The following is a 10993-nucleotide window of genomic DNA, read 5'->3' on the forward strand; positions in this document are numbered from 1 at the left end:
GAACCGCTGGCTCACAGTGTTGCCAAAGCGGAGACAATTAATAACACGTCTACAGACCTCACGTGGGGCTTATTATTATTATTATTATTATTATTATTATTATCATTATTATTATCAGGGAAGGTCAGTCGCCGGAGCTGGGAGCTGCTCTGATTCTGGAAGGGGGGATTCCGGGATTAGACGTGTTATTATTTGGGGGAAGAGCGTCTTGTCCGGCCCCGGAGTGGCTCAGAGGTCTCCGCTCCCTCGGCAGAGACGCGCAAGTGCGGCGGAGCGGCGGCCGCCTGCCACGCGCGCATTGGTGGTTCAGTGGTAGAATTCTCGCCTGCCACGCGGGAGGCCCGGGTTCGATTCCCGGCCAATGCAGCGACCGTCGCTTTTACACCCCGAAAACACGGGCCGGGCCGCTCCAGCCCCGCGTCTCGCCTCTTCTGTTAGAGAGAGAGAGATACTTTATTGACCCCGTGAGGGAAATTGCAGACGCGTGTTCTGGCGTGTCAGGATAGTAGACTTTATTCTATACAGCGCTCTCGAAAAAGCCACGTCGCAAAGCGCCGTGCTGTAATGAAATGAAATGTTATAACAATGATAGGAGACAAAAGAGTTTGTGCGATAGAAACGGGGGTTTCGGGGGGCGGTCGAAGATGTAAAGGGACAGACGACTGCTGGCCCCTGTCTCGCTATTCAGAGGCGCAATGCGTTGAGCTCTAAAGGAGGTGACATGCTCTCCCGGTCTTCATACAGGCGATCTGACACCCCCTCCCGGAGCGCAGGGGAGGGTCCTCCGAGCAGCGGGCTCAACTAAATCGCGATGTGCGAGATTGAAAATATTTATCTCCGTCGGACATGTTTATCGGGTCTAAAGAAGCACCGGCAATCTTCTGTGACGATGTTTTTATTTGGTAAAATTTTATTTGTAAAAATAAAGGCATATTCCCGCAGACGAGGTGTAATAAGATGTGGTTAGAGGGACAGTTGGTACACAAAGAGAGCAGAATGTTCTTGCGCTGAATTTCTGGACAGATTCCAGACTCCAGTTCCCCCTCGGGAATATTCCACAGTGTTGGACCGTATTCCCGAGGAAGAGCCGACTTTCTTCACGGGACATGTAAACCCCGGCAGGACCGATCTTTCCATACCGGGACGAGAACAGTTCGCCTGCTCTTGGACGGTGTGGAAGTAAAGTATAAAAACGCAGTAATATCCACAGAAGGAGTCTGTGTAAACTCTGCTGGATCCCTCCCGGAATTCAATATCTGAAAACACGAACTGGAAATGAGCCGGGTCGACCCCTGACAGACACTGCCTTGAAAACAGGGTTAAAGAAGGAACGTTTAAAATTGTTCACACGTTTTATGCTGTTAAAATATCGCTTTCTAGATTCAGACACGAACCAGATTATTCATGTGCGTTTTGTAAGGCTGGAAAAGAAAATCTTAACATATTGATACAAAGTTGTTTGGGATAAGAGTTGCACAAATGTATCTTTAAGCTTTTAAACGTGAATATTATATTTTGCAAGATGTAATCTGGAAGAGAAGATTTATTTATAAATAATCCATTGGTAACAGTGGGCAGATATCCTATACAAAAGAAAATCTAAAGTTTCTCACTCCTTTCATGTTTATAAGGTTTCACTAAACACCTGAAAAATAACGAGGCAAAAAACACAATTGACACAGGGAAAAATTTTAACTTAGTGTTCTGATTTTGCAATTATCTCTGGCGGCGTATTTTTTGCTCACTTTGACGTGATGTTCAATAACAGTTTGATTTTTTTTTTCTCAATGGTAGAAATACCCCAGACTGCGCATGTACCACCCTCGCGCGCCCTCCAGCGTGGAGACAGGAAGTGAACCGGAACTCCTCGTATCCCACAACCCCCCGCGCGAGGGAGGCCGGAAGCTGACCCCCGGACAGCCAGCGGGGCGGGGCGGCGTGTGTGCGTCTTGTCCCGGTACGGGCAGCCTTAACGCAACGGCGGTCTGAGGGGCTGAGAGAGAGGAGAGCAGCGTCCTTGGCTCTCTCGTTTACACCAAACATGCAGGAATGAAGAAGCACGTAATGAAAAGCCACGCAGTTCATTTTGTAGAAACATGCACAAGTCCCACCCGCATTCCTGCGCGCACACCAGGCGCACAGCGTCAGTGTCTGCGCAGGCTTCCCGTGTGGTTTTATGCCGTGTCCCGGTTCGAAAGGGCTCGGTCCAAACAGCGCCCGTGAGGCCATGTCTGCTGCGCTGCGCTGACAGACCCCGCGGGCTGCCCCTCAAACCGGCCTGATTTTTCCTGTCCACACCGGACCAAACCACAGCCCGGTGCTGCCCGCCGTGCTGCCCAGGTGAGCTGAATGCCCCGGTTAGGAGTTAAAATGAAACCCTGTTACCGTAGCAGGGTCGCAAGTGCTACCCCGGACGTAAAAATAAGATCTGCTCTTCCTGAAACTTCTTCTTGGCTGATCCCGGTTCCCTGGCAGTGCCTGGACCCTGCCCGGGCCCGCGGTGTGTCTGCTGCTGTTTAGAGTTCCAGGTCTTGCCCTTCCTGTTCCCCCCAGGAGCTGCGGAGGCCGGCTCTCTCCCCGGAGAGCTCCGAGCGGGACCGGGCCTCCGGACTGGCCTGGGCCGCAGAACCTGCAGACCTGGGCTCTGCAGCCCGGCGGCCAGCGTGAGCGAGCCGGACACTGGCAGCAGGCCCGGCCGCGCGGCTCCCTGTGTGAAACGCGAGCCCGGCCCGGACCCTTCTCCCCACTCGCCCTTCAGGGGGCGGCTCCGAGCCCGACCCGGAGCCCGGGTGTGTTACACCAGAGACCGCGGGCCCGGGCCGGGTCCAGTCAGAGCGCCAGCCCGGCCCCCCTTCCTCCTGCAGCGCGGAGCCCTGCCCCCAGCTGGGGTCCGCTGGCGTTAAAGAGGAACAGGCCGAGCCGGGGTCCCCCTCCGGGGCGCGGCGAGCCGGGGCGGCTGTGAGCCGATCTCCTGAGCCGGGGGAGAGGAGGCGGAGCCCCTCCGGGGCGTCCACGAGCGCTAGCGTGGCAGGACCAGCGGGGGGCGCTCGGGGCCGGCGCAGCTGCCCCCAGTGCGGGAAGAGCTTCAACAACACGGGGCGCCTGCGCGCTCACCTCCGCGCGCACTCGTGCGAGCGGCCCCACGCCCGCCCGCGGTGCGGCTGGACCTTCGGGAAAGTCAGGAACCTGCGCACACACCTGCGCAGCCACGCGGGGGAGAGGCCACACCGCTGCGCCCGCTGCGGGCAGGGCTTCGTGTACGCGGGGCGCCCGCGCGCTCACCTCCGCGCGCACTCGTGCGAGCGGCCCCACGCCCGCCCGCGGTGCGGCTGGACCTTCGGGAAAGTCAGGAACCTGCGCACACACCTGCGCAGCCACGCGGGGGAGAGGCCACACCGCTGCGCCCGCTGCGGGCAGGGCTTCGTGTACGCGGGGCGCCCGCGCGCTCACCTCCGCGCGCACTCGGGCGAGCGGCCCCACGCCCGCCCGCGGTGCGCGAAGGGCTTCGCCCACGCCGGGAACCTGCCCGCGGACCTGCGCAGCCGCGGCGGGGCGCGGCCAGGCCTTCCGCGACGGGAGGCACCTGCAGAAGCACCGGCGCGCGCACGCACGCGGGGGAGGGGCTCTCCGGCTGCAGCCCGCCTCCCCGGTCCCACCGGAGCACCCACGTGGGACAGACGAAGCCTTAATCCTTTTATTCCCCGTCTGGGAGAACAGGCCGGCGAACCCACGCGGGCGGCAGGAGTCCGCTGCTGTCTTCGGAGTGGACAGTCGGGAAGGCCGTTCAGCCGTGCCGGAGACCCCGGGTGGGAGAGAGACTGTCGTGCTGCGTCCAGGGACAGGCGCGGCTCCGGCGGTCTTCCCTGGAGTCGCCCTCAGGAGGCCGGGTGGAGGTGATTTCCATGGAACCTCAAGGCGTCACGTTTTGGGATCTCGGATTGGCTCCATCGGATGCTCCTTCGGATACGATCGATTAGAAACATCCCACTGAATATGTATCCCACTGAATATCCCAGCATGTACTGAATATACTGCCTGCTAGCCGTGCAGTCTCGTGAACTAGGACAGAAGGTGAGGTGATGAACTGGTCCCAGTGAGTCCGCTGGCTTGAAGTCCTACAGAGGGATGATGGTTCTCCGTCTCTCTGCTGCCCCTGCAAGGCAAGACAGGAGTGGGAGTCCCAGTATTCAGAGATGGAGAGCACAGAGAGCCCCAGTGCTCAGACCGGAGAGCTCGGGGACAGTCCCAGTGCTCAGACTGGAGAGCACAGAGAGCCCCAGTGCTCAGACTGGAGAGCTCGGGGACAGTCCCAGTGCTCAGACTGGAGAGCACAGAGAGCCCCAGTGCTCAGACTGGAGAGCTCGGGGACAGTCCCAGTGCTCAGACTGGAGAGCACAGAGAGCCCCAGTGCTCAGACTGGAGAGCACAGAGAGCCCCAGTGCTCATTTCAGTCTTGCAGTAGGAGACCCCCAGAACAGGCTTGATTAAAGCTGTGTGAGGCCAGATCCTTAACTCTCTGTGGCCTCTGGATAGTGTGGATTGACAAAGCAGTGTCCAAAAAGACACCACACCCCCCATCCTGGGACCCCTGTGTGCAGTCTGTTCTATCTCATCAGCCAGACAGCCCAAGGGCAGAGCTGGGAGAGAGCAGGACCAGCAGCTGAGAGTGAACCCCACAGCTCACTGTCAGACTGTCTCACTGACAGTATCCCTGGTGGTCTCCGTTAGTTCATCACAGTATAACAGAGACCTCAGACTGCTGGGGTGGGGTCATGATTCCTCTGTACAAAAGGCAGCTCTCGTATCAAAACACACTTCATTTACAAAACTTTATTGAAAAAACTCCCGTTCTCTGTCGAACAGCATTTCCCTCAGATCCCCAAAAGCATGTCCCTTTCATTAAACACACCCCCTCACCCTAAAGCCACGCCCCCGGTAAAGCCCACCTCCTGCCACTCGAGGCTGTTCCAGGAAGTCACCGACACAGAGATAAGTTTCGCTTTTGATGAAACTGAAAATAGCTCTCTCCTGAAGCTTTCTGAAATCTAACCTTGAGACAAAATGGCAAAAGCTGGAGATTCTCTAGATCAAGACCGGCTCAGCTGTCCAGTCTGCCTGGATATCTTGAAGGATCCAGTGACTCTTCCCTGTGGACACAGTTACTGTATGGGCTGTATTAAGAGCTGCTGGGATCAGGATGATCAGATTGGAATCTACAGCTGCCCCCAGTGCAGACAGACCTTCACCCCAAGGCCTGTTCTGGGCAGAAACACCGTTCTGGCTGAAGTGGTGGAGAAACTGAAGGAGACAGGGCTCAGTGGTCCTCCTCCTGCTCCCAGTCCTGCTGGCCCTGGAGAGGTGCTGTGTGATGTCTGCACTGGGAGACAGGTGAGAGCTGTGAAGTCCTGTCTGGTGTGTCTGGCCTCTTACTGTCAGACTCACCTCCAGCCTCACTGTGAGTCAGACCGTTTGAGGAAACACAAGCTGGTCGATGCTACTGCACATCTGGATGATCTTGTCTGTCCGAGTCATGACAAACCCCTGGAGGTCTACTGCCGTACTGATCAGAGGTGTATCTGCGTGTTGTGCACGAAGGATGAGCACAGAGGCCATGATACTGTCTCAGCTGCAGCAGGAAGGACTGAGAAACAGGTGAGGAATGTCTTTTCTTATCACAATACACACATTCCCGAGTCTTTGCTTAAATTCTGTTCTGTTCAAACAGGAACTGACTTGAACCGTAATGAAGAGGTTCGAGCAGTGATCAGACTTTTACTTTAAAATTATTTTCTGCTGTGTCCTGCAATCCTCTCTCTTCTGTGCTGTAAAATTCCTCTTCTTGCAGCTCCTGATAAGAAGAGGGAGCTCAGCTACCATTGGTTGCCAGTGAAGCTGTTTTTCTGTGTTTAACACAGAGTTTGGCTGCTGTGCAGAATGTGTGCTCCTGCCCTGTGTCGTGATGTCACAAGTTATAAGGTCTCTTTGAACTCTGACCCTCTGAGATCGGCTGTGTGCTTGGACACAGAACAGTTTCTCCTGAACCCTGCGGCGTCTGTCTGTTGAGAAGCACTGCGCAGAAGGTTCCAGAGCTGCTTTTCATTCAGAAAGAAAATAAGGTTTATTTAGTTAATTTCAAAGATTTCCAGATTTCCTTCATTTCAACCTCTCAAGGCTTTGAATTCTAACACAGTATGATCATAACGAGCTCTGAGGGAAATGAGACAGCTCTTCACTAATTACTCCTGGTCTGAATTCACAGCAGATCGGGGCTCTAACAGTTAAGTCATGGAGGATCTGAGCTCTGCTCTGCTGGTACTGACTTGACTGCAGCGTTGAATAGTGTGTTTTCACTTTGCATCCTCTGACCTCTGGTTCATAAACATTAAAATATACTGTGTAGATTGCATGTGAAATCAATATTGTGGTTGATATTTTTATATTTATATTTATATAAATATGTAATATGTTGTATTACGTTATGGAACTGACAAAAATGTATTGACAGCTAAATATGATTTACTACTGTATAGGTAAAATACTGTGTACCCACTGAAGATTGTTTCATTTATTAAATGCACTGTACATTAAATATGCCTATTCTGTAAATTAAAATGTGCTGTACAGTAACAGTATATAGCACTTTAGGTATGGTCTCATTATACTTTTTGAGAATTTTGAGGCTTGAATGGTTTGTCAGGAAATGTCACTATTGAAAAAACTGTATTGAAGAATATTTCTGTCCTTTTTTGGTACTCTGAAACCTTTGAGTGTGGCGATAGTTCACACCAGAAATGTCCTGAGTGTCTGTTTCTCCACAGAAGCAGCTGGGGGCGACACAGAGACAAACCCAGCAGAGACTCCAGGAGAGAGAGAAGGAGCTGCAGGAGCTGAGACAGGCTGTGGACTCACTCAGAGTGGGTATCGACCAGAGGAGTGGACACACTGACACACATTTCCACAGCTGGACACTGGACACACCAGTACCCTGAGGAAACACCACACACAGTAGAATGTAGTTTGAGTGTTGCCTGTGTGATAATCCACTGTGTGTCTCCTCACTCAGCGCTCTGCACACACTGCAGTACAGGACACTGACAGGATCTTCACTGAGCTGATCCGCTCCATTGAGAGAACACGCTCTGAGCTCACACAGCTGATCAGAGCTCAAGAGAGGGCTGCAGTGAGTCAGGCTGAAGGACTCCTGGAGCGACTGGAGCAGGAGATCGCCGAGCTGAGGAGGAGAGATGCTGAGCTGAGCCAGCTCTCACACACAGAGGATCACATCCATTTCCTCCAGGTAACAGCACTGCTCTGGGACTCTCTGCAGTCCAGAAGGGAGTCTCTCACACAGAGCTCTCCAATGGAGCTGCTCCTGGCTTCTCCCCAGGAATGTGTGCTGGAGCCCAGTGTGTTTGACTGGAAACTCCTCTCTCTTCCCTGCTGCAGAATTTCCAGTCTGTCTGTGTCTTTCCTGGAGCTGGAGACTCACCCAGCATCCCTGTCAGACCCCACTTCTCTCCTGAGGCTGTGAAGAGAGCTGTCTCTGGACTGAAAGAGCGACTGGAGGACGTCTGCAGGGAGGAGTCAGTCAAGATCTCCAGGACAGGTCAGAGGGGAAACACACTTTCTTTGTAAAGAACAGTTGTACAATAGCAATAGAGTAGAAGAGTCCTGTTTCAGAATAGTATTTGTGTAAATGCTACATGTAATAGGTAAACTGGTGAACACTCATATTAGTTCAGGTGGGGAGCTGCGTCAGCATGCGTAGGCTGCAAAGGAACAAGTAACAGGTTTATTCCCTGCTGAAAAAAAAGAAGAAAGAGAACACAACGTTTCGGCCGTGGAGCCTTCTTCAGGTGTGAGAGAGACAGGGCAGGAGGCAAAGGTAAAGTAGTGGGAGATCAAAGGCTGGGAGGGAGGAGGAGTGAGAGGCGGGAGCAGGGGACAGACAGAGAGAGGCCAATCAATTACTCATATTACTCAGGCTTTAGAAAAATTACTTTTTTTAATCAATGAAGTCCAACTTCTGACAAAGTCTGGGCAAATTGTCAATAACTAGTCAACACTTCAATCAAGAATAAATATACTGCTTTTTACTGCAGTACAATCAGCCCTGATGAGACATGTCTCTCTGTGTCTCCCCAGTGATTGACGTCTACAGTCTGCAGACTCCAGAGCCCAGGACCAGAGCAGAGCTCTTACACTGTGAGTCTGTTTTCACTCCAGCTGCCCACCGAGAGATACCTGGAGCTCAAACACACACACACACCTGAAGCTGACTGTCCTCTTCTCTCCAATCAGAAACCCCAGTGTGTATCTTACTGGGCTGTGGGGGCGGGACTCTAGTGGAGATCTGCTCAGGGATTGGTCTGTTCTGCCTGTCTGTCCTCTGACTGTGCTCTTCTCTCCAATCAGAAACCCCAGTGTGTATCGTACTGGGCTGTGGGGGCGGGACTCTAGTGGAGATCTGCTCAGGGATTGGTCTGTTCTGCCTGTCTGTCATCTGACTGTCCCCTTCTCTCCAATCAGATGCCTGTCAGCTCACACTGGACCCCAACACAGTGCACAGACACCTCTGTCTGTCTGAGGGGAACAGGAGGGTGACCTGGAGTGACGAGGAACAGAAATACCCCGATCACCCCGAGAGATTTGATAGCTGCCCTCAAGTGCTGTGCAGAGAGGGGCTGTCTGGGACTCGCTATTACTGGGAGGTACAATGGACAGGGAAAGGGGCTTATATAGGCGTTGCATATAAAGGAATCAGCAGGAAAGAATGGGGTGTTGACAGCTATATTGGATACAACGACAAGTCCTGGAGTCTCGACTGCTCTGGGTCCAGTTACTCTGTCTGGCACAGTTGTGAGGAATCTACCATAACTGCGGTAGCTGCCCCTCCCTCCTCCAGGATAGGGGTGTATGTGGACCACAGGGCTGGAACTCTGTCCTTCTACAGCGTCTCTGGAGACACAGCAACCCTCCTGCACAGAGTCCAGGCCTCCTTCACGGAGCCCCTCTATCCCGGGGTTGTGGTCTATGACACGGTGACCCTGTGTCAGCTGGGGCGGACCTCTCTGCCCTGATGTCGTCCAGAGCTCTGAACCGCTGTGCTGCAGCTGTATTCAGAGCAGACATTCTGTAACGGCTGTGTGACCTAGAAAGCTGTAAAGAATCTCAAGAGAACAAACTTCTTGCTGATGTGCATTTATGTGAACATTGTCTTTCTCTGCATCTTCGAAACTGTGACTGTCTTGATGTCCAACTTGGGCACAATGTGATATGAAATAAAGAATCTCATGTAAATAAATATACTGATTTGCACTGCCTTTCTGTTTATGCACAGATGAACTTTGTCTTTCTCTAGATCTGGTTATCTGGATTATTCTAGATCAACAGCTCAGATTAAACGGAAAATAGTATATGATTTGTTTAGTGCCTCTGGTCGTTTGGCAGAGAGTGTTTAATCTACAGCCAGACTCCTCTACTGTACTGGACACTGATCACACAGGAGAGAGTGTTTAATCTACAGCCGGACTCCTCTCCTGTACTGGACACTGATCACACAGGAGAGAGTGTTTAATCTACAGATGGACACTGATCACACAGGAGAGAGTGTTTAATCTACAGCCGGACTCCTCTACTGTACTGGACACTGATCACACAGGAGAGAGTGTTTAATCTACAGCTGGACACTGATCACACAGGAGAGAGTGTTTAATCTACAGCCGGCCTCCTCTACTGTACTGGACACTGATCACACAGGAGAGAGTGTTTAATCTACAGCCGGACTCCTCTCCTGTACTGGACACTGATCACACAGGAGAGAGTGTTTAATCTACAGCCGGACTCCTCTACTGTACTGGACACTGATCACACAGGAGAGAGTGTTTAATCTACAGCTGGACACTGATCACACAGGAGAGAGTGTTTAATCTACAGCCGGACTCCTCTCCTGTACTGGACACTGATCACACAGAAGAGAGTGTTTAATCTACAGCTGGACACTGATCACACAGGAGAGAGTGTTTAATCTACAGCTGGACTCCTCTCCTGTACTGGACACTGATCACACAGGAAAGCGTGTTTAATCTACAGCTGGACACTGATCACACAGGAGAGAGTGTTTAATCTACAGCCAGACTCCTCTACTGTACTGGACACTGATCACACAGGAGAGAGTGTTTAATCTGCAGCCGGACTCCTCTACTGTACTGGACACTGATCACACAGGAGAGAGTGTTTAATCTACAGCCGGACTCCTCTACTGTACTGGACACTGATCACACAGGAGAGAGTGTTTAATCTACAGCTGAACACTGATCACACAGGAGAGAGTGTTTAATCTACAGCCGGACTCCTCTACTGTACTGGACACTGATCACACAGGAGAGAGTGTTTAATCTACAGCCGGACTCCTCTACTGTACTGGACACTGATCACACAGGAGAGAGTGTTTAATCTACAGCTGGACACTGATCACACAGGAGAGAGTGTTTAATCTACAGCCGGACTCCTCTACTGTACTGGACACTGATCACTGATCACACAGGAGAGAGTGTTTAATCTACAGCCGGACTCCTCTACTGTACTGGACACTGATCACACAGGAGAGAGTGTTTAATCTACAGCTGAACACTGATCACACAGGAGAGAGTGTTTAATCTACAGCCGGACTCCTCTACTGTACTGGACACTGATCACACAGGAGAGAGTGTTTAATCTACAGCCGGACTCCTCTACTGTACTGGACACTGATCACACAGGAGAGAGTGTTTAATCTACAGCTGGACACTGCACACACAGGAGAGAGTGTTTAATCTACAGCTGGACACTGATCACACAGGAGAGAGTGTTTAATCTGCAGCTGGACACTGATCACACAGGAGAGAGTGTTTAATCTGCAGCCGGACTCCTCTACTGTACTGGACAGTGTGGAGCTCGGTTCGCACAGGTGAGAGTGTTGAATATTTGTTTTGCCCTGTCTCTGGAAAGGGTC

The 10993-nt window shown here is 52.3% G+C and overlaps 1 protein-coding gene and 1 non-coding gene across 3 annotated transcripts; both read left to right on the top strand.

Annotated features, from left to right (window-relative positions):
- The first annotated feature begins 295 nt into the window (after positions 1–295).
- On the top strand, positions 296–366 carry trnag-gcc (transfer RNA glycine (anticodon GCC)). Its single transcript has one exon. It is a non-coding gene; the product is annotated as a tRNA-Gly (tRNA).
- A 4570-nt stretch (positions 367–4936) lies between these two features.
- On the top strand, positions 4937–9304 carry LOC148828958 (E3 ubiquitin-protein ligase TRIM16-like). Of its 2 annotated transcripts, XM_088922803.1 has the most exons (6): positions 4937–5652; positions 6819–6914; positions 7064–7297; positions 7447–7606; positions 8146–8205; positions 8530–9304. In XM_088922803.1, exons 1-6 carry the CDS (start codon positions 5062–5064, stop codon positions 9078–9080), a joined length of 1692 nt encoding a protein of 563 aa, XP_088778929.1. In that variant the 5' UTR covers positions 4937–5061; the 3' UTR covers positions 9081–9304. The 2 variants fall into 2 exon arrangements, with proteins under 2 accessions (XP_088778929.1, XP_088778930.1); XM_088922804.1 differs by lacking the exon at positions 8146–8205.
- Positions 9305–10993: the final 1689 nt, after the last annotated feature.

Source organism: Atractosteus spatula, chromosome 8 (assembly GCF_055471065.1).
Source record: "Atractosteus spatula isolate fAtrSpa1 chromosome 8, fAtrSpa1.hap1, whole genome shotgun sequence".
Classification (NCBI taxonomy): Eukaryota; Metazoa; Chordata; class Actinopteri; order Semionotiformes; family Lepisosteidae; genus Atractosteus; species Atractosteus spatula.